This window comes from Oncorhynchus gorbuscha, linkage group LG14 (assembly GCF_021184085.1).
Source record: "Oncorhynchus gorbuscha isolate QuinsamMale2020 ecotype Even-year linkage group LG14, OgorEven_v1.0, whole genome shotgun sequence".
NCBI lineage: Eukaryota > Metazoa > Chordata > Actinopteri > Salmoniformes > Salmonidae > Oncorhynchus > Oncorhynchus gorbuscha.
In genome coordinates this window covers 49,867,672-49,890,415 of record NC_060186.1, presented here as the reverse complement: position 1 = coordinate 49,890,415, position 22,744 = coordinate 49,867,672, and the positions used below count along the sequence as shown (strand labels likewise).

The following is a 22,744-nucleotide window of genomic DNA, read 5'->3' as shown; positions in this document are numbered from 1 at the left end:
TGGCAGGGTGGCACTGCAGATCTGTGTCAGGGCCAAGGCCTTACATGTCTGTTTGACATGTCTGTCTGACATGGGTCACAGAGGGCAGACTGGCTCTCTGGCTGTTGACTTCCACAGGACTAGTCGTTGTCCCTTAGTTTCCCTTCAGTGGGCAGAACAGTCACCACCACCTAGTTCTAATCTCCCACCTGCTGACTTTGTCCCATCTGTGGACTTTCACACATCTCATGAATTGCCTGTGTTATCTCTTGCTATAGGTGTAGCTTACAATATGACCCAATAATGTCCCAATAATAACTCTGTGTGTGTGGGTACAGGTCAGGCGATGGGGCTGGGGAACAGGGCAGGCCCTGCTGAGCAGAGTGTGTCTGAACCTGAGACAGACATCAACCTAGAGGTGTCCTTCTCTGATCAGGCCCTCAGCTATAAGGAGGGTTCAAAGGGCAGCAGCGAGGCTCTGACGGACGCAGATGACAAGCTACCTGTGAGTACCCTTTTTAAACATTAACACAGCCAAACGGATTGACTGAGCCGCTCATCCAGAGCAAAGTTTATATGCCAAAACAGGAAGTGTCACTCGTCAAAATAGCAGGATCCCATAGGCCAGTTTGGGACAAAGGATTTCAAATATTTATGTTTTTTTGGCAGAAGCAAGAACTTTGCCCTGTGGTGTTTATGGATTGAAACATGTTTCTGTTTTTACTTAGCCTACATCATTAATGATTGACCAAATTCTGATTTGATATTTATATGGGCCATTATTTAAAGCGTTATTGAAGGCCTAGACCTGCTGCTTGTGTACTAGTGTAAGTTATGACGTTGAATGATGTCATTTGCACTGATAACATTATCTATCAATCAACCTTTTTGAATAGAGTTTTTGCATCATATAATACATTTCAGTCAAAATACTGTTCTAGACTCCTGGTGTATCTGAGTTCTGTCTCTGGTTCTAGGGCCACCTAGTGGTTACAGATACTCCAATACTATGTCAGGGTCATATTCAATATGCATCAAACAGACCCTGTTTTTGTTCTGACAAGTCCAATAAGAAGCGCTTGTTTTCATCTTCCATTGCAAAATGTTTTGCTACGGTGTGCAATAATGAATATAACCCAGTTTTACTAACTCCTAATGTAACCTGTGCTTCGCTGTATGACAGAACTTCAAGTTGAGCAGAGACAAGACAGGGCTGACCAAGGTTGGGGACCTGTCCCCCCATGACATGAAGAAGGTGCACCGCCTGGTGCTGATAGAGATGACCGCTCTGTTTGACACGGCAGGCATCGACCTCAAAGCCCACAAAGCAGTTAAACTCAAGGTCAAAGGTAAGCCAGTATGCTAGAACTGGAACACAACTGTATAACATTATATCTAAGAACCCTGAGGACTGTCCCATCAAGCTCTGACACAATTAGGTTTGTTGTGTTTGTGTTCTAGAGTCTGGCCTGTTTGGAGTTCCCCTGGCCGCCCTATTGGAGCAGGACCAGAGGAGACAGCCAGGGACCAAGGTGCCAATCATACTGCAGAGGGTGAGCAGCACAACCTCTCATTAACCACCGATCCTGGTTCTCTTTAATCATACAGTACGTCTGAATGCTCTGCAGTAGGAATCTCCTCAGTTTGCTGTAGTGGTAATGGCATTGTCATTTTGGGGCGGCGGGTAGCCCTGTGGTTAGAGCGTTGGGCCAGTAACCGAAAGGTTTGTAGATCGAATCCCCGAGCTGACAAGGTAAAAGTCTGTTGTTTTGCCCCTGAACAAGGCAGTTAACCCACTGTTCCTAGGCCGTCATTGTAAATAAGAATTTGTTCTTAACTGACTTGCCTAGTCAAATTAATATGTGCTGTTGATTTTGGTGGTTTAAAGCTTATAAGTGTGTTCTCTTTTTTCCAGCTAATCTCTCACATAGAGGACGAGGGTCTGGACACAGAGGGGCTTCTACGGATACCCGGAGCAGCCATAAGAGTCAAGGTCATTGTTCGTCATTGTTGATAGATGTAGTCCTGCTTCATTCAATGTCTGGGGAAGTATTTGCATGCTGTAACAACAGCTTAATGTAGCCAAATTCTTATATCCCTAATGGAAAGGTTAGTGTGGTGACCGACTGTGGAAGATATGATTAGTGTTGTACTGTAGGATGGTGTGATAAAGCCTCCAGTGTGGATGTTTAACTATGCTTGTGGGCACCAGAAGTCCCCACAAGAATAGTGAACAAACAAAAATTGGGGGACATTTTGTTGGTCCCTACAAAGTCAAATGCTATTTCTAGGGGGTTAGGGTTAGAATTACGTTTAGGGTTAGGAGTTAAGGTTTAGGGAAAATAGGATTTTGTGCCCCCACCAGGTTTGTGTGTGTGTGTTAACATGTGACCTATGTGTTCGGCTGGCAGGCGGTGTGTGTGGAGCTGGAGGGGAAGTTCTACGAGGGCCTGTTCCCATGGGAGAGTCTGAAGCAGCACGATGCAGCCAGCCTGCTCAAGCTCTTCATCAGGGAGCTGCCCCACCCGCTGCTCACTGTGAAGTACCTCAGCGCCTTCATCGCAGTGCTTCGTCAGTCCCCCTATACATTATGAACCACACTTTCTATACATACAGTGGTGCACTGACTGTATACTCGTTTAGAATGTTGTCTCGATTCTGTTTGATTTTTGTCTCATGTTGACTCATGTTGACTCATGTTGACTCATGTTGACTCATGTTGACTCATGTTGACTCATGTTGACTCATGTTGACTCATGTTGACTCATGTTGACTCATGTTGACTCATGGATTAGTAAAGCGATCCCGTTGAGGTTGGGTTTTTTGTTCGTTTGCCTTCCTCACAGGACTGCCCACAAAGAAGCAGCAGCTGCAGGCTCTCAACTTGCTAGTCCTGCTACTTCCGGAGTCCAGCCGTGATACACTAAAGGTAGGTTGGCTCTTTCCCTGTGCTCGTTCTCTAGCCAATACAGTATAGTCTCATGTTGTCTGTTGGACACATTGTAATGTATTTTGTGGTGGTTTCAGGCACTGATGGAGTTCTTTCAGAGGGTCATAGACCACAAAGAGCAGAACAAGATGACCTTGAACAACGTTGCCGTGGTGATGGCGCCAAACATCTTCATGTTTAAAGGCTTCCGCAACAAGATCAGCGAGCAACAGGAATTTTCCCTGGCCACGGAGACGGCCAACATCGTCCGACTACTCATCAGATACCAAAACCTGCTCTGGACGGTAGGCTCAAGTCAATATTGCGTAGAAACTAAAATACTACTTTTGAATGGAGTTTTTGAATGTTTGTATGAATATAAAAAGTGTGATTTAACAAGCAACACACACACACACACACACACACACACATTGATAAATACCAATTGTTCTCAGACCTTGGCTATTCTAATTTTGAAACACCTCTAACCATGTATAGTCAAAATCATAAAGCCTGTGGGGAAATTCAGCTCCGTGTCATGAAATACAACGTCGCAACCCAAAAAAGTGCGGTGCGAGTGTCAGAGATTGAGTACAACCAAAATGTTTTATTTGGTTGCTCAGCTGTGGCTTGACCAGTAAAAAATGAAAACATGGCTACAAAGAGAAGACTGTTAAGACCATTAGTTTCTTTTGCAATGGCAAATGTACTGCACATGAGTAGGCCATCCATCCTCAACTCCCTCCTGTAGGCGTTATAGGCCAACATTACTGTTCCGCCAAATGAACGAGTCGTGCGTGCCACCTCATTCAGCAGCGTCTTTTGCGAATCACATAACCTATCCTTAAGGGGGGCAGAGCAGTCAGCCCCCTGAACATTTAAAAGTGGAGGCCTTTTCTGTTCAGTCTTTTTGGGATATTTTTTATGGCGACGTGGGTGCAGTCTGTTGCTTCGTTAGTATTGGATGTCAGTGGAGGCTGCTGAGGGGAGGACGGCTCATAATAATGGCTGGAACCGAGTCAATGGAATGGTATCAAACACATGGTTTTCATGTGTTTGCTAGCATTCCATTGACTCTATTCCAGTCCAGCCATTATTATGAGCCGTCCTCCCCTCAGCAGCCTCCACTGTTGGCTGTGCATCTGAATGTCATGTGTTTACTTTTGATTTAATTTATTTTTTATTAAGTGGGTCTTAAATCCTGTCAAAAATCCTATAAGATTTGAGAAATGATATCTGATGAGCCAATCTGTGCATTCTGGAGAGAAAAGAAAGCCCCACCTGTCTCTAAAAACGTGCTCTCTGCCAAATGCAGCGTTTGCCAAATCCTCCAACAGAGCAAGATCATTCGATTTCCCCATTGTTAAAATACTATAAAAGACAATGGTTTCACTTGAACTTTGTGCCTATAATTTAACAAATGACTGTACTTTGTATGGATTGTTATCGTAACAAATGCGCTGATGTGGTCAAATGATATGCCTGTCAAGATATGTTGCATGATTTCACATTGGAAATACAATGAAATTGAAAATTATTTATTTATTACTCGCATAAATTCAGACATTTTCAACATGTATTTTCCCCCATTCTATGCTTGACAGGAAGTTTCCTTATTCACCAAGTGTGCGTACGCATGTTCATAGCTGTGCGTGGATTTACAGACACTCGAGCAAATGTTCATATTGAAAAATGTCACACTTTGCGTGGAAATGATCCCACGCATGGTTTACACACAGATTTGTGCCTAGGCATGATTGGTAAATGAGGCCCCTGTACTTGATGTATCGGGCAACTGTATGTAATTGGTATGGCTCTTCAGTGGCACAATTTGTAATTGAATCAAACATTTTTTTCACAGATTCCTAAATTCATAATGAATCAAGTCAGAAAACAAAACACGGAGAACCAGAAGAAATTGAGCAAAGACCGCGCCATGATGAAACTCTTAAAGAAGATGGCCTATGAGAGAGAGAAACACGAGAAACAGGAGAAATCCCTCTCTGAGGTGAGGGCAGCAGTAGCAAACAAAGGTGTCTGTCTGTCTGTAGCACCTGTATACAGTATTCCAATTGGCTCTGCGACTGTACTGAAAAGCAGTTATAGCTGAGGGCAATACCCATGCTGTTGAATGAATCAAGAGGAGAATATGTGAATGACTCGACTCAAATGCCTTCTGCTCTTCCTGGTTCAACTGATGAAAGAGGGGGAGTGGCACCCCTGTGACACCTAGTGGCAATATGTAGAACTGCAACTCCGTTTTTTATTGTTCGAAAATGACTAAATGAAAGAAATTGCATAATAGAATTTAAATACCTCAAATAATATTTATATTGAATTTTTCAGTAAATGATTTTTGTATAACTGCTGTACATTTTGTATTGGTTTTGTATGGAGTACAGTAGCGACCGACACTAGTATTATGTTGGTTAGCTGAGACATGTCTGTGTTGTCTCTCCCCATGCAGGTGGACAGTAGTTCTCAGGGCTTCATCAGGGTCCAAGCCCCTCAGTTCTCTAAGGTCTCCATGGCTGTCCAGCTGACTGAAGAGTTGCAGGCATCTGATGTCCTCAGCCGCTTTCTCAGCCAGGACAGGTGAAAACCTCAGAGGGTCATCCCGTTACACACAAAGCTTGCAGTCACCTAATGATTACTCTCAGCCCACTCTCTCACACCGGGTATTCTGAGTGCAGTTAAATTACACTACAGAGACATTTACACCCTGGGTGTGTTAGAAATGAGCAGCGTATGGGAGCTGTTATTTCTGTGACACTGCACGGCGTGGCTCTGATTTCTCTGTATTTGTATACTGCCCTAGAAAGGCAAAATGATGCTGATTTTGACTGGCTCAGAAAAGCTGTCAGCCTGTCTGTCTGTCTGGTCCCGACTCCCGACACGGTCATTACCAAAGGACAGTTGGAGATCTAATTTCAATGTTGCAAATGTCGGCGAGACAGACGGCAGTGTTATTACAGATCTCTGCTGTTGAAACCCAAATGCTACTCTTAAAAAGAATTATGAGATAATGTCTTAATGCTTTTTACAGTGTAGCTCTAGTATATACATTGCCTGGCTGGACTGAGACAGTGGATTGTGTAGTCACATGGAACAGAGTCTATAGGCATTTCAACATCATAGATTTAGCCGGTACTAACTTGTGGAATAGACATCGTCTGCAATGCGGTTTTAACCAATCAATGGCCAGGATTAGACCCAGCCGTTGTATAAATAAGTGATAATGCATTATCTTATTATGACGTAATTTGATTTGACCTACAGTGAGCTCCAAAAGTATTGGGACAGTGACAATTTTTGTTGTTTTGGCTCTGTACTCCAGCACTTTGGATTTTAAATTATACGATGACTGAGGTTAAAGTGCAGACGGTCAGCTTTCATTTGAGGGTATTTTTATCCATAACTGGTGCACCGTTTAGAAATGACTGCACTTGTTGTACATAGTTATCCCCCCTCCAGTTTAGGGGACCATAAGTATTGGAACAAATTCACTTATGTGAAGTAAAGTAGTGTAACGGTAAGTATCTTGTCCCATATTCATAGCACGCAGTGACTACATCAAGCTTGTTGGATGCATTTGCTGTTTGTTTTAGTTTATTTGTATTTTGTGCCCAATAGAAGTGAATGGTAAATAATGTATTGTATCATTTTTGGAGTCCCTTTTTATTGTAAATAAGAATAGAGGTTTGTTTCTTAACACCTCTACATGTATGTGGATGCTACTATGATTACGGATAATCCTGAATGAATCGTGAGAAAGTGTCAGATGCACTATTATCATACCCCCAAGACATGCTAACCTCTCATTATAATAACAGGGTAAGTTAGCATTTTTTTTTTTGGGGGGGGGGGGTGTATGATATTTGTCCCAATACTTTTGGTCACCTAAAATGGGGAGACTATGTACAAAAAATATATAACTAAAGGGTTCACCCGATATGGATGAAAATACCCTCAAATGAATTCAGACAGTCTGCGCTTCAACCTCATAGTCATTGTATCATGTCAAATCCAAAGTGCTGGAGTAGAGCCAAAACAACAAATTGGTCACTGTAACAATACATTTTTTTGGACATGGGTCATAGGTCAAATCAGTGGTCATGGTTGATATGCAGAAAAAAATGACGTAATAATAAGATAATGCCCCGATGTATTATCACTTATCTACCGATGACATATTTGGCTGGACAGCAAATAAACGTTAAAGCCATTTTCTCCTGTTTGCGTAGTTTACTGCTCTTTGCAGTGAAAACATGGTGGAACACAGCCAAAGTGCAGTAACTTCACATAATGCTATTTGCCTTGGTTTTTACTTGGATTTTGTAGTTACTGCAAATGTCACACTCAATTTTCTCTAAAACGGAACATAATTGAACCAGGACACTTTGTCACAAGATTTTAACAGATACTACAAAACCTTTTGTAGGGAAGTATAAAACTCAACTGTTTTGGAATGTTACTCTTTGTAATTAGTTTTTTTGTTTATCCCTCAGTATGTTGTCTGTGTGTGTGTGTTCTAGCTCTGTGTCTGTGAAGAGGGAAGATCTGTGCCTTTATGAAATCGGAGGGAATATCCGTAAGTATTGCACACAGTCATTTAACACACAAACCATCTCGTATATCTTAGGTGGCTTTTCTAATTTCTCAAACAGGATGATTCTATTACAAAGTTTTATCTGGAAAAAAATAAAAGTGGGGGGGGGGGGAGAAAAGCGAAATGTCAACATCCTGCAGTAGACTATGTATTCAGACTATATTCTGCTGTAAATTCATAGTAGTACCATCCAGTAAGTCATTAAAGGTGTTTTAAGGACATGGTTCAAATCCCACTTTCCCTTAATTGGAGCCAGTTTCCTGCAGCAACAGGAAATGTTAGTTATTATGAGTATTATAATTAGAGGGCATTTTTGTAGAGGTTGATACAGTGAAAATCAAATCATAAATGTCAAAGTAGGAATTACAAACTCCAGAAGCTTCTTTTTTATGTATTTATTTTAAACCTCAAATACACTACAAGTTTTGAATTTCCTCATGCAACAGGGTGATCACATTTAAGAACCTAGATCATATCTGTATGTCAGACATGACCCGATTTGAGTTATTTTGCTGTGTGTTGTTCCTGAACAGAGGAGCGCTGTCTGGATGAGGAGACCTATATGAAAGACCTGTTGGAGCTCAACCCCAGTGCAGAGTGGTTCATCAAGTGCATCCAGAGATAAGATATCCTGACTACTCGCACCCTGCAAGGAGAACGGACGGACCGACGGGGGGTACCGCAAGAGAAAATATTTCTATCTACTTCACCATGACATGCTAATGTTAAGGCTGACCACTGGACCAAAGGACAGGTATTAGTGTTAATGTTGTCGTTTGTGGGGCTGTAGTTTAGAATGCTACTGGAAGTCCAACTGTCAACGCATGAGGAGTTGGACAGTTATGACTGAGGAGAGCCACTGAACAATAGTCTGTGATACGTCTGTGTGTTGGTGACGATAAGGGCAATTTACTATACCGTCAAGGTCCTAGATTAGTTGATCGTAATGATCAATACAGTAAATGGTCAACCCAAGAACAGTAGTATTATAATGGGTATAAAAATGACAGGTTTGTCAGACATTGTATTTACATTAAATAATAGACATGCAAACACTAATATGATTTTTTACTTTGTAGCTCATTCTCTCTTGTAAGATGGTGAGTGCATGCCTCCCCTAACTCAATTTGTGTTTTTACTGTAGTTCTTTGTAAAGGTTATATTCACTGACTCATTCCATTTCACCCAAATACTGTCCAGCGATGTCTGTAATCAGCAATGTCAGTGCTCAATATTGCAGATAAATAGGCAAGTTACTAATTTTGTGATATTTCTAAACAATTCTTCCCTGTTACTACTTTTAAATTCACTGCCAAATCATAATGTAGGGTGAGCTGAAGTAGTTGGTGGATATAACACTCCTAGAAGGTATTCTAGCCCCAGTTTGCTCTTCGCCACTTATCTGTGGCGTCCCTCTGAGCAATCCCTCTCCACTGTGACTTCTGTCCGTTTCATGTTGACCATGTAGACCGAATATGACCAGTGAACGAGACAGCCAATGAGAATCAAAGGGATAGCGTTAAGTCCATTATTTAAAATGTTTGTTAACATCAGTTCTCAAGCTGTGGTCCTAAACTAGCATTTCAGGTTGCTTCCTAATAACATTTAAAGTGTGGTTCTCAAAAGATGCTTTCAATGGAGGAAACGGTTTAAAATAATTTAATGTGCATGTCTGAACATTTCAATGTAGAGAGCAAAAATGGTGAAACTACAGATATGACTGTGCTGTATGAGCTGTGCTAAATGATGTGCTGTGTATACTCCCTGCCCTTATGTCGTGCTTTATACTGTAAATATGACTGTTGAAAGATGTCCCTTTTTGTTGTTGTATACTATATGTTCTACAGCTTCTAAAATGACCACTAAACATTTTGTAAATAATTGCGTAATTACTCCTTTTTGGTGTGTGTGCGTGCGTGCTCATTTGGTATAATGCAACGGACACAATAAGATAAATGACAAAAGGAAGCAAAATAAAGTTTCCCCGATGGAGGATACTGCGTTTTTGTTTTTGCTTGTGACTACATGAGCAGTACATGTTTCCTTTGATGCGCCTGTATTGTGGCCTGGAGGGCTTGGCTGTAGTGGTGGAAGGGAACCTGGACACAATGAGGTGGCTGGAGCTGGCCAGACTTCACGAGATCACACACAGAGGTCACCATGGCCTGTAGCTGCGTCACATCTGCTGGGGACAGAGAGACACACCCATATGGGACAATATATAGATGAATGAAACAATAGTCTGCTGTTCTACCTGGAACTTGTAATGCATATGGCAGCAAATACACTGCGAAGATTCATAGGTTCTTGTAATATCGGACCGTTGCTTAACATTTAGACGTAACAAATGTTGCATGTCTTGTTTATACAGACGAGACAAGCTGAGCCTTCTAAGGTCTCATACATAGGACATACACATTTCAAAGCTCTTGAATACCACTGTCTCACATCACTTATTGAAGAACGTCTGCCATGAGTAGGTGGAAAGGGAGAGGTGAGCATGGTGTTGGATGAAGGAGAGGAGGGTGAGGAAGATAAGAGGAGAAGGAGGAATTACTTTTATAGAAGCAGTGAATCAATTTCGTTATAAAGTGGAGATCCCTCAATCATTCTCACAATAGCACATTGGTAGCAGCATCCAGGTTTCCATCCAACCATTTCATGGGAATGAATTATCTGACACGTGAAAAAAGTCACGACCGGGCTTGATGGAAACATGAAATGCCGACAATTTTATAAATGCCGACAATTTGTTCGTTCGACATGATGGGATCTGTTTGTGTTGGTCAAATTAATTACGCTACAAATGGCGGTGGAAACGCCTATATTGATATAATAACCATAATATCGATTTAAACTTGAAGCCACGCGAGGATATGTTGTGAGGATATGTCTGTGGTCCTCCCACTACGACTAGGGAAAGCATGCAGTTTATTAGGATCAGATTAAATAAATCATGAGCTTGATGCTCCTTTCCAAATAAAATCGGGGGTCTAATTCTGTTGACATGATGATCGGTGCTTGACTACCGTTTTACAAATACAAATCATATCGCTCGTATCCATAATATGTAGGTAGCCTACCCGGACCGTATCTGCAAGCTGTTGGCTAGAGCGCATGTACCAAGACCGGAGTGGGCCTATTTACTATATAACGCAACAGCTTTTATGACAAAAACATCAGTTGAGTTGAAAAAACGATACGAAACCCGTTTAATTGTATTTTTAATTTGGTACATGGGAATTTAACAGCAAAAGTGAGTTATGTGCACTACGTCATCACGCACAGCATTTTATCCACACAAAGTCAGTTTGATGGAAACCGCTCTGGTGCGAAAATGCGCATATTGTTTTATAGAGATTTTTGAATGTTCGCATGAAAATCTGTTGCAAATTGGATGGAAACCTAGCTAGTGACAAATATCAAGGGTTTGGTTAAAACCCTGAATGGAAGACCAAAGGCATAGCTGTATATAAATGAACTGTCCAGTAGGTGGTGCTGACCAGCCTTAACCATAAAAACTAAAATCTGAAAATGTATAGTAATGCTCATGTTTTTGACTTGTAAAAACAATGTGAAACCTATATGCAAATAATTTATTTTGTCGAGGTTACATTGTCAGAACATACACACTTTTATTATAAGATTCATAGATGACTGATATAATTCATATATTCTGCCTCAAATATGTCACAATCATGTATTCAATTGTGTATGTCATATAAGGAATATACTGTAAGTCAACACATATACACCGTTGACATATAAGGACAAATATACAAAATCTTACCAGATACTATGTAATTACATTAATTATTTTATTTTATTATTTTCTTCTGCCATACAAGATTCTTATTTGTTTTTCATGATTCTTTTCCATATGGAGACATGGTTCAGTCTTTTGAAAGTTGGATAAAGTGTTCACTCGAAGGTTAAAGTGAGTGAGCTTTGTGCAGCAAGTTTACCTTTACTGTTGTTTCTTTTCCACTGCGTCATCCAGAATCCTTGTAATGTTATATTCTTAAAAATGAGAGATTTCTTTTTTCGGGAGCCAAAGAAAACAGAAATGTCAAGGATGTGCTGTCAGCAAGGTTACATATGGTGCAATTTACAGTGCAATTTGAGAATCATTTGCGATTACGTTAAACAACATATGAACTCACAGCTGGAATCTGGAGAGGCTTTTTGGCCATCCCACCATATGTCACTAAAGTTGCCCCATCACTGTGAGGGCATTCAAAAAGAGGGATTAGCTTTCACAGAGAATCAGTCCTTTCAAAGCCTAAGTTAACATGATGGATTACATTAGTTATGCAGACCATGTTGCAGTAAAGATTTTGTCTAGAACCCCCCCCCCCCTACCCCCAGAAACCTACCAAAGACTAGAGAGGACAAGTCCACCACTCCGGCCTCCCACACAGTTCAAACCCAGGATGGGCTTTGGGAGCTCCTAAAATGACAATACATTAGTGTAGTTTACAGTTGACTGTTGGAAAGAAGCCAATACCTCTAATCTCATCATACATTTGATGGTGTATCTATTCTCTTACCTGAATTACGTTATCCAGACCCAGACATTGCAGCTCTTCTTCAGTGATAACAAAATCAGCTCCCATCGATTTTAGTTCCTCCTCCAACTCTTGTCGATTGGGTCTGAGAGAAAACATGAAAAATGTACTCATTGAATTTGAATACGAACACTATTGTTATGGTCTGGGTCGATACTAGACAGAGTCCCCACCTGTCTCTGATGATGTTGATGGTCTTCACCCCCAAGGCAGCAGCTATTTGAATGACAGCCTGACCCACTGCACTGTTGGATCCATTCTGCATCACAGTGGCCCCTGCAGACAATGAATAAATGATTGAATTAAGTAATTATTTATTCATGAATTAATACTTGTTTACTGCTTTCGAAGCACCATTTCATACAACGTTTCCCACTTGAGTAACAGTAGCTTGTACGGGCAACAAGAATAGACCAAAAGGACAGGGTGTCCCACAGAAATAATGTTTATCGAACTACTGTTGTCTACCTGGTTTGAGTGTAACAAAGTCCTGCAGCATCCTGTAGGCAGTGCAGGGGTTCACCCCGATGGTAGCAGCCCCCAGCAGAGGGATGTCCTTGGGGACCTGGAGAAGGTCATCAGCCTCACACACTGCCTCTGTCCTCCATGTACCTTTAAACAGAACCCCACCCAAACGCTGTCTCACAACACACATACAACAAGTAGTTTGAGACTCTTGTCTCAATCATTTCATATCACTAGGTCTGGTCAGGGTAACACGGAAGGTATCCACATGGCCCTCCCATCACTGTGGTTTTACAGACAGAAGAGGAATGTACTGATGTACTGTTTTCTCACCAAAGCCAGCATCCCACGGTATGGCCCAGTCTCCTGGTCTCAGAGAGGTGACCTTCCGACCAACCTCCACCACCACCCCCACTCCCTCATTCCCACCCACAGCAGGAAATACTGGAAGGATTGGGTATGTGCCTGTGGATAACAATGCAAATAACTGTTTTATACCCTGCGGAGTCTTGAAAACCCGATCCCTAGGCAACAGCAGTGGGAGGCGAACTGAATGTCTAGAGAGAATCTATGGTAACACGAGGTAACCGGAGCCAGGCTCCATCACTTTATGGGGGCAAAAGGAAAAGTAGGATAATCAGCAGGATAAACCAAGGTTATGCCAAAATTAGGGTGGTTGAGGCTGGGGTTAGGGATGAACTGGAATGTTGACACGCAGGTAGGGTTGTGGTTGAGGCTGGGATTAGGGTCGTGGTTCAGGCTGGGGTTAGGTTTGAATCAGGACGTGGACATGAAGCTAGGGTTAGGGTTGTGGTTGAGGCTGGGGTTAGGGTTGTGGCTGAGGCTGCGGTTAGGGATGTGGTTGAGGCTGGGGGTTAGGATTGTGGTTCATGCTGGGGTTAGGTTTGAACCGGGACGTGGACATGAAGCTTGGGTTAGGGTTGTGGTTGAGACTGGGGTTAAGGTCGTGGTTGAGGCTGGGGTTAGGGTTGTAGTTGATGCTGGGGTTAGGGATGTGGTTGAGGCTGGGGTTACGGATGTGGTTGAGGCTGGGGTTAGGGTTGTGGTTGAGACTGGGGTTAGGGTCATGGTTGAGGCTAGTGTTAGGGTTGTGGTTGAGGTTGGGGATGTGGTTGAGGCTGGGATTAGGGTTGTGGTTGAGGCTGGGGTTAAGGATGAACTGGAATGTTGACATGAAGGTAGGGTTAGGGTTGTGGTTGAGTCTGGGGTTAGGGATGTGGTTGAGTCTGGGGTTAGGGATGTGGTTGAGTCTGGGGTTAGGGTTGTGGTTGAGGCTGGGGTTAGGGTTGTGGCTGAGGCTGGGGTTAGGGTTGTGGCTGAGGCTGGGGTTAGGGTTGTGGCTGGGGTTAGGGTTGAGGCTGGGGTTAGGGTTGTGGTTGAGGCTGAGGTTAGGGTTGTGGTTGAGGCTGGAGTTAGGGTTGAGGCTGGGGTTAGGGTTGTGGTTGAGGCTGGAGTTAGGGTTGAGGCTGGGGTTAGGGTTGTGGTTGAGGCTGGGGTTAGGGTTGAGGCTGGAGTTAGGGTTGTGGTTGAGGCTGGGGTTAGGGTTGAGGCTGGGGTTAGGGTTGTGGCTGGGGTTAGGGTTGTGGTTGAGCTGGGGTTAGGGTTGTGGTTGAGGCTGGAGTTAGGGTTGTGGTTGAGTCTGGGGTTAGGGATGTGGTTGAGTCTGGGGTTAGGGTTGTGGTTGAGGCTGGGGTTAGGGTTGTGGCTGAGGCTGGGGTTAGGGTTGTGGCTGAGGCTGGGGTTAGGGTTGAGGCTGGGGTTAGGGATGTAGTTGAGGCTGGGGTTAGGGTTGTGGTTGAGGCTGAGGTTAGGGTTGTGGTTGAGGCTGGAGTTAGGGTTGAGGCTGGGGTTAGGGTTGTGGTTGAGGCTGGGGTTAGGGTTGTGGTTGAGGTTAGGGTTGTGGTTGAGGCTGGGGTTAGGGATGTGGTTGAGGCTGGGGTTAGGGTTGTGGTTGAGGCTGGGGTTAGGGATGAGGCTGGGGTTAGGGTTGTGGTTGAGGCTGGGTTAGGGTTGTGGTTGAGCTGGGGTTAGGGTTGTGGTTGAGCTGGGGTTAGGGTTGTGGTTGAGGCTGGAGTTAGGGTTGAGGCTGGGGTTAGGGTTGTGGTTGAGGCTGGGGTTAGGGTTGTAGTTGAGGCTGGGGTTAGGGATGTGGTTGAGGCTGGGGTTACGGATGTGGTTGAGGCTGGGGTTAGGGTTAGGGTTGTGGTTGAGACTGGGGTTAGGGTCATGGTTGAGGCTAGTGTTAGGGTTGTGGTTGAGGTTGGGGATGTGGTTGAGGCTGGGATTAGGGTTGTGGTTGAGGCTGGGGTTAAGGATGAACTGGAATGTTGACATGAAGGTAGGGTTAGGGTTGTGGTTGAGGCTGGGGTTAGGGATGTGGTTGAGTCTGGGGTTAGGGATGTGGTTGAGTCTGGGGTTAGGGTTGTGGTTGAGGCTGGGGTTAGGGTTGTGGCTGAGGCTGGGGTTAGGGTTGTGGCTGAGGCTGGGGTTAGGGTTGTGGCTGGGGTTAGGGTTGAGGCTGGGGTTAGGGTTGTGGTTGAGGCTGAGGTTAGGGTTGTGGTTGAGGCTGGAGTTAGGGTTGAGGCTGGGGTTAGGGTTGTGGTTGAGGCTGGAGTTAGGGTTGAGGCTGGGGTTAGGGTTGTGGTTGAGGCTGGGGTTAGGGTTGAGGCTGGAGTTAGGGTTGTGGTTGAGGCTGGGGTTAGGGTTGCGGCTGGGGTTAGGGTTGTGGCTGGGGTTAGGGTTGTGGTTGAGCTGGGGTTAGGGTTGTGGTTGAGGCTGGAGTTAGGGTTGTGGTTGAGTCTGGGGTTAGGGATGTGGTTGAGTCTGGGGTTAGGGTTGTGGTTGAGGCTGGGGTTAGGGTTGTGGCTGAGGCTGGGGTTAGGGTTGTGGCTGAGGCTGGGGTTAGGGTTGAGGCTGGGGTTAGGGATGTAGTTGAGGCTGGGGTTAGGGTTGTGGTTGAGGCTGAGGTTAGGGTTGTGGTTGAGGCTGGAGTTAGGGTTGAGGCTGGGGTTAGGGTTGTGGTTGAGGCTGGGGTTAGGGTTGTGGTTGAGGTTAGGGTTGTGGTTGAGGCTGGGGTTAGGGATGTGGTTGAGGCTGGGGTTAGGGTTGTGGTTGAGGCTGGGGTTAGGGTTGAGGCTGGGGTTAGGGTTGTGGTTGAGGCTGGGTTAGGGTTGTGGTTGAGCTGGGGTTAGGGTTGTGGTTGAGCTGGGGTTAGGGTTGTGGTTGAGGCTGGAGTTAAGGTTGTGGTTGAGGCTGGGGGTAGTGTTGTGGTTGAGGCTGGGGTTAGGGATGTGGTTGAGGCTGGGGTTAGGGATGTGGTTGAGGCTGGGTTTAGGGTTGAACCTTGACATGGACATGAAGCTAGGTTTAGGGTTGTGTGAGACTGGGGTTAGGGTTGTGTCTGAGGCTGGGGTTAGGGTTGTGGCTGAGGCTGGGGTTAGGGTTGAACCGGGATGTGGACATAAGCCTAATGTAACCCTAGCCCTGTTCAACCACCTCTACATGCTTTAGTCTTAGTTATTATGAAGTGTTATCAAATCTCTTAAAGATACAGTCTCTATTAACTGTTTATCTATCATGTATGATTGATTCATGCAGTATGAATGTTACCTTGTAGCATGTTAATATCAGCTGGATTCACTGGTGCTGCCAACATCCTCAGTCTGACACTGTGTTGACCCAGGGCTGGCAAGGACATCTCCTCCATTCTATTATACGGACAATAACACAATCACGTAAACTACAAATTGTCAGCCACATTGATGTTAATGTGTTTCTTTATTCATATTGAAGAATCAAGTTTATAGCTACAGCAATGATAGACTTAAAACTGGGGAAACAGCACATGGCCATAATGTCTTTGACAATATTTTTAATGTATTTTTCAATTCGCTTTAGGGCTATTTTCACAAGTATGTGGTGAATTTTCAAAACTCTTAGTACAAAACTACAAACGGGTAAAACTTGTAACGCAGCAAGTCTTATATGCAAATCCTTTTTATTGTGCCCTCATTGATCCAGTACACAACCATTGATCCAGTATACAGTGAAACATTGGTTTAAATCACCCAAAACACAACGTAATGACATCTTCTCAATTGAATTGTTTTAACGCCCAGTTAATCCAACGAGGAAAAATGCAATTTCAAAATAGCCCTGTGAATGTAATTTGCTACAGCACTCTAAGTTACAGTACATTACACTGTTTTCACATTAGGAAATGCACTTGCTTTAGTCCTCAAAATATCCTCTTTCTAGCCCCATGTCTGATCAAAGGCGTGATCATTGAAGGTGTGATCATTTCACAATCATTGATGAAAAAATATATATATATTGTTCCGATATAATTACAAAATAGGTGTACTGTAATCAAATGAAATAAATTGAATTAATGAAATAAACATAACGTTTAGTATGGCACTAGTTTTCATCATGCCGGTCTTGAAAATTTGGCCATAGGCTCTCATTGACATCACAGTAAATATTCTCACTGTTTATGCACCTGGGGGGAAAAAACTTTTGGCAAGGCAAACTCGACTTGAGTGGGTTGAGTCACTGAGGTTATCTTCCTGTCCGGTCTTGTGCCCCCTCGGGCTCGTGTGGCAGGGGAGATCTTCTCTGCCTTGTCTCAGGGTAGTAAGTTTGTGGTCTGTTCATATCCCTCTGGTGTTGTGGGGGATACGCTTTGACAAAGTGAGTGGGGTTATATCCTGCCTGGTTGGCCCTATCCAGGGGTGTCTTCAGACATGGCCACAGTGTCTCCCCACCCCCTGTCTCAGTCTCCAGCATCTATGTTGCAATAGTCTATGTTCTCACTCTCACTCTCAGCCCTAGGACCATGCCTGATGACTCCTGGCTGTTCCCATCCCCAGTCCACCTTGTCGTGCTGCTGATCCAGTTTCTACTGTTCTGCTTGCGGTTATGGAACCCTGTCCTTTTCACCGGATGTGCTACCCTATCCCGGGACTGCTGTTTTGACCCTCTCTCTCCCTATCTCTCTCTACCACACCTGCTGTCTCGACCTCTGAATGCTTGGCTATGAAAAGCCAACTGATATTGACTCCTGAAGTGCTGGCCTGTTGCACCCTCTGTAACCACTGTGATTATTATTTGACCATGCTAGTTCTATGACCGTTTGAACATCTTGATGAACGATCTGGCCTTAATGGCCATGTACTCTTATAATCTCCACCCGGCACAGCCAGAAGAGGACAGGCCACCCCTCAGAACCTGGTTCTCTTTAGGTTTTTCCGAGCCACCGTGCTTCTACATTTGTATTGCTTGCTCTTTGGGGTTTTAGGCTGGGTTCTGTACACGACCTTTGTGACAATCTGTTGATGTAAAAAGCTTTATAAATACATTTGATTGATTGATTGATTGAAGTGGATTTAACAGCTGACATCGATAAGGGCTTTCACATGGATTCACAGCAGTCTCTAAGGTGCAGGGTTGAGTACCGGGATGTAGCCGGCCAGTAACAGTGATTAAAGTTCAGGGCATGGTACTGGGCAGAGGCCAGCTGGTGGTGACTATTTAACTGGAGATAGAAGCTGTTTTTCAGTCTCTCGGTCCCAGCTTTAATGTACATATACTGTCTCCGCCTGTCAGATGGAAGCGGGGTGAACAGGCCGTGCCTCGGGTGGCTGAGGTCCTTGATGATCTTCTTGTCCTTTCTGTGTCACTGGGTGCTGTAGATGTCCTGGAGGGCAGGCAGTTGGGCTGACCGCACCATCATCTAGAGAGCCCTGCAGTTGTGGACGGTGCAGTTGCCGTACCAGGTGGTGATACAGCCCGACAGGATGCTCTCAATGGTGCATCTGTAGAAGTTTGTGAGGGTCTTGGGGGCCAAGCCACATATCTTCATCCCCCTGAGGTTGAAGAAGAGCTATTGGCTGTATAGAGAAACCATTTCAGGTTGTCAATGATGTGCACGCAGAGGAACTTGAAGCTTTTCACCCTCTCCACTGCAGCCCTGTTGATGTGGGGGAGTGCTCCCTCTGCTGTCTCCTGAAGTCCACGATAAGCTCCTTCGTTTTGTTGACATTGAGGGAGAGGTTATTTGAGGGGGAGGAGTTATTGTCCTGGCACCACTCTGCCAGGGCCCTCACCTCCCCCTGTAGGCTGTCTCGTCATTGTTGGTAAATAGGCCTATCACTTTTGTGTCATCTGCAAACTTTATGATTGATTTGGAGGTGTGTGTGGTCACCGTATGACCTGGCGAAATCCTGCACGGAGCCTTCACCGTGCTGCCACTTTAAGAGCGCATCAGCAGTAAGGAAGGAGGAAATAAAGATAGCTCCGCCGGCTCTCTGTGCGAAGCGCTCGGTTGGCGCGCAGTTTGACAGTGTGTGCAACTCTGCAGAAGTCTTGTTTATTTTCAGCTTGCTTAGTTGTATAGTCGATCCGCCGGTGTTAGGTTGTAATATTTTGGCACCGCTCCTGTCATTGTTCGCATGGCGTAGTAGCAACATTGTTGCGAAGCTTTTAAAAACAAACAGTCTTGTGTATCAGACGGACAGACAGTGCAACTTCAAGCCTGAAGTCAACTGCTAAGAACACCCCCTCTCTCTCTTACTCTCATTTCCCCTCTATCGCTCCAGTGCTTTACTCTGCAGCAGACTGTCCTTTTTTGTTAGGGCGCTCCCTTTGGTGTTTAGTGTGACGTTTTAGTTAAGAGAGTTTCCGCGAGTTTTTGTTTATTGTTGTTTGAACTGTATTGATTTTGTGTGGGACTATTTACATTTGGCCGAGAATATTTTTTGATATTTTAAGGCCTTTGTTTGGTCTGAACCCCCCCACCCCACACATCCACTCATATCTCCTGCACTCCTCCCCTGGGAGGTAAATGCAGATTATTACAAATAATTTTATGTTGATGACTGGGTTCTTGTCAATTGCTTCTAAGAAGTTGCAGTTAAATTGTTCTGCCATTAAAATTGTATAAGGTATTATTGATTGGGTTACTGGCAAACAGGCAGTGTTGCCAACTTAGCGACTTATTCAAAACCCTCTAGCGACACATTTTTTTTTCAGCAGCAGCCCCTCCCAGCTGCAGTCAGAGCAGTAGATGTTCACCCCTCCGTGTCCAGACTGCAAATGAATCAGGCATGCGGGAATCCGCCACTGGCTGATCCCGCCCTGGCTTACATTCAGGGCGGGATGTAAATGTAAAATGTTCTTAAAAAAAAAATCCCTGCACAAAAATAAATCACTTTATTTGACTCACACAGCCTCAGTCACTTACTCACCTTGTCCACTGCATCTCTGTGACATAAGCTAAACATCTAGCTGGCTAGCTCATCATGTCTCAGTCTAAACTGTACACTAAAAAATACAGAAAGGAGTGGGAATCAAACCCTGAATTCAAAGGCTGGTTGAAGCTGTTTATTGGAGATGATACACGGGCATACTGCCTGTATTGTAAGGCTGATTTCTACACCAAACTTAGTGATGTAAAATAAACACATGACAACTCAAAAACATGCTCAAGGCAAAGCCTTATAACAGTTCCACCCAAAACAAGTTGGCATTTATGGTTAAAAATTTGACTCTGCAAAAAAGGCGCTATCGCTGAACATTGTTCCATGCTGTCATGTGATCACATTGGAGAAGCAAGCTGCTTTCTCAGACTCCACTGCGGCTACCCGCTTCAAAATGCACAGGACAAAGTGCACAGAAATTATTAATGCTGTTCTAGCACCATACTTTCTGAAAAAGTTGGTCGCAGATGTGGGTGAGCAGCGTTTCAGCCTCCTCCTTGATGAGTCCACGGATGTAAGTGTTTCTAAGTACCTGGGGGTTGTGATATGGTACTTTAGTGACACCAAGCAGACAATTGTATCAACATTTCTGGGGCTTGTTGAGTTGGAGGGAGGAGATGCCAAATCTATAGCCCGTGCTGTTGTGGCTTTCCTCGAGAAGTGTTGTCTTAAAAAAGAGAAACTCCTGGGGATAGGGACTGACAATGCCTCTGTTATGACGGGGATTAACAATGGGCTCCATAAAGTGATGGAGGAGGAGTAAAGCCTCAAATATCTGGTTCTTATTCGCTGTGTGTGCCACTCTCTGCAGCTTGCTCATTTACAGTTCTAAACATATTTAGGGTGGTTTTTTTACTCACTTTTTTGTCTCTCCCACAACGTTATTCCTCTCTCCTACAGCGTCCATCACAATTACATGCACATGGCCAATTATGCAAATTAGGCGATGCAGTCATTTCGCGACTTCTTGTGACGTTTAGGACAGCCAATAGCTACTTTGCCTTAATGAGGAGGTGGCAACACTGCAGGCTACACTCAGTCTCTTCTGCAGATAGATGTGTGTGCGTCTGGTAGTGGGTCTCTATCTATCCTACTCTTTTCCTTTCGGCAGGGTTAATACCTGCCTGGAGTCCGAACAAAAATCTTTATCTTTACCCTCTCTAACAATACCACTACAACCTTAAACAACTATATGGGTAATGCAAAAGGAAACTGCACTAAAATCTAAACGTGTTCATCCAACTGTCTTGGCTGTCTCATGGTATGTTATAATCAGGAATGCCTGAACTTGGAGTCCGATAGAAAACCAAGGCAAACTGCAGTAACTGCAGTCAAAACACAGTGGAACAAAGTGCAGTACATGCATTTTTTAATGCTATTTGCCTTGGTTTTTACTAGGATTTTGTAGTTACTGCAAATTTGACTCTCCATTTTCTTTGAAACGGAACATAATTGAACCAGGACACTTTTTGCCACAAGAAAAAAAAACATACAAAAATTAAAAAATATAAAATAAATGGTCACAAGATAAAAATGACACCGAGCCTGATTTCAGTCTTAACTCAATTTGACCAAATGCGATGTTACTGCTGTTTTCAATTGTATAGCAGAGTACATCTATTAAAATTAGAATAGTCATTATAATAGTACATTACAGTATATATCATACTATATGATATACTTTACAAATGTACATTTTCATTATGTAGTTCTTAATCTGTAGTAGAAAAAAATTTATAAGTAATTCTAATTTTAAGTAATTATAAGTAATTAAGTTTTAAGGATTAAGTAACAGTAAAATGTATTTTAACAAATGAGAAGACAATCATATTGAAAGTAATGTCAGCATTGCAATGTGAAACATGTATTTCTAGATGAAATACTGATTAGGTTTGGTGAAGAAGTGACTATGATTTTGTGTGTTGTACTGCACTTAGTCAATTGAAAATGTGCTTAGAGTTTTGAAACATGTACCTTTTAATGATCTGTTTTGAGCAGAACTCTTTTCATTTCACAGTGATCATCTCGAATTCCCTCGCAGGTTGTCTTCCAATCGACACACAAGTATGGCAACATCATATGATCCCTTACCTGACTGTGTCGTAGTGATGTCCGTGCTTTCTGTAGACCAGTGCTGAGCAGGAGTGGAGTTGCCGTAGAGCACCAGGGGCCAGGGTGGTTCTGCTCTCTCTCTGCCACAGGGGCAGCACTCTCTTCTGGGTCAGTCTGAACAGAGGCCTCCTCATGACGATTGATGCAGCAAAGGCCACACTATGGATGAACAAGTTCTACTTCTACATGGCATTAATGGGACACTGCCTCTCAGTAATCTCACTTCCTTAAACCTGAAAGTCCTAATGGACTGGGAGGGTGAAGAAAGTATGTGTTTTCCCGTGTCTCATCTTCACTGTGGTGGTGACCCTGAAGCGAAATATTTCATGATTGTGTAACAGCCTTCTAAAAATCGTAAATTCCCAATGTTCCTCATAAGAACGAAAGTCGGGAAAAGGTCAAATTGTAATAGCACAGAAGACATTCGTAGAGCTGAATTGAAGTTCAACCAAATGACAAAATGACCCACTGGTTGGTTTCCTTACCTTGAAAGCAGTCTGTGTACAAGGTATGGTTTGGTTTTGGTTTCCAATTGCAAACGTTTTAGCATTTGTGGCACAAATCCCATTCAAGTCATGGTACAGATACTAGAATTTTTCGCTCATGTCCAAATCATCCAATATTATCTAAAATTGAATGTGAAGCTCAACAAAGTCACTCAAAGATGATTTGAACATGATGCACAAAAAATGCTAATATCGGTACCATGACTTGAATGTGATTTGTGCCACAAATACACAAACGATATATTTGGAAACAGTGGCAGGGAAACTAAACCAAGGCATGGATTGCTGTCATACCT

General features: G+C 43.7%; 2 protein-coding genes across 3 annotated transcripts in view; one reads left to right on the top strand and one right to left on the bottom strand.

Annotated features, from left to right (window-relative positions):
- The window catches only part of arhgap18 (Rho GTPase activating protein 18), a 20,604-nt gene extending 11,094 nt beyond the window's left edge, over nt 1-9,510 (top strand). Inside the window, 11 exon segments of the mRNA XM_046298283.1 lie at nt 318-484; nt 1,163-1,328; nt 1,441-1,532; nt 1,895-1,972; nt 2,391-2,550; nt 2,826-2,908; nt 3,007-3,213; nt 4,770-4,916; nt 5,376-5,503; nt 7,444-7,499; nt 8,051-9,510. Of these exon segments, the coding sequence (XP_046154239.1) occupies nt 318-484; nt 1,163-1,328; nt 1,441-1,532; nt 1,895-1,972; nt 2,391-2,550; nt 2,826-2,908; nt 3,007-3,213; nt 4,770-4,916; nt 5,376-5,503; nt 7,444-7,499; nt 8,051-8,142 (1,376 nt within the window). The 3' untranslated portion in view covers nt 8,143-9,510.
- On the bottom strand, nt 9,161-22,744 carry LOC123995038 (enoyl-[acyl-carrier-protein] reductase, mitochondrial). 2 transcript variants are annotated; one of them, XM_046298284.1, is made up of 10 exons: nt 21,922-22,744; nt 16,181-16,278; nt 12,884-13,015; nt 12,554-12,697; nt 12,259-12,361; nt 12,068-12,170; nt 11,894-11,967; nt 11,681-11,741; nt 11,483-11,555; nt 9,161-9,702 (listed from the first exon to the last, which is right to left on the bottom strand). In XM_046298284.1, exons 1-10 carry the CDS (start codon nt 22,074-22,076, stop codon nt 9,539-9,541), a joined length of 1,107 nt encoding a protein of 368 aa, XP_046154240.1. In that variant the 5' UTR covers nt 22,077-22,744; the 3' UTR covers nt 9,161-9,538. The 2 variants fall into 2 exon arrangements, with proteins under 2 accessions (XP_046154240.1, XP_046154241.1); XM_046298285.1 differs by having other exon boundaries at nt 9,161-9,699.

Excerpts from the sequence above, each read along its gene's own strand:
- LOC123995038 (XM_046298284.1), bottom strand. The coding sequence starts at position 22,076 with ATGAGGAGGCCTCTGTTCAGACTGACCCAGAAGAGAGTGCTGCCCCTG. Across the intron at positions 16,279-21,921 it reads CATCACTACGACACAGTCAG|AATGGAGGAGATGTCCTTGC; the intron begins GTAAGGGATCAT and ends TCCGTATAATAG. Across the intron at positions 11,742-11,893 it reads CTTGTCCTCTCTAGTCTTTG|TGATGGGGCAACTTTAGTGA; the intron begins GTAGGTTTCTGG and ends ATGCCCTCACAG.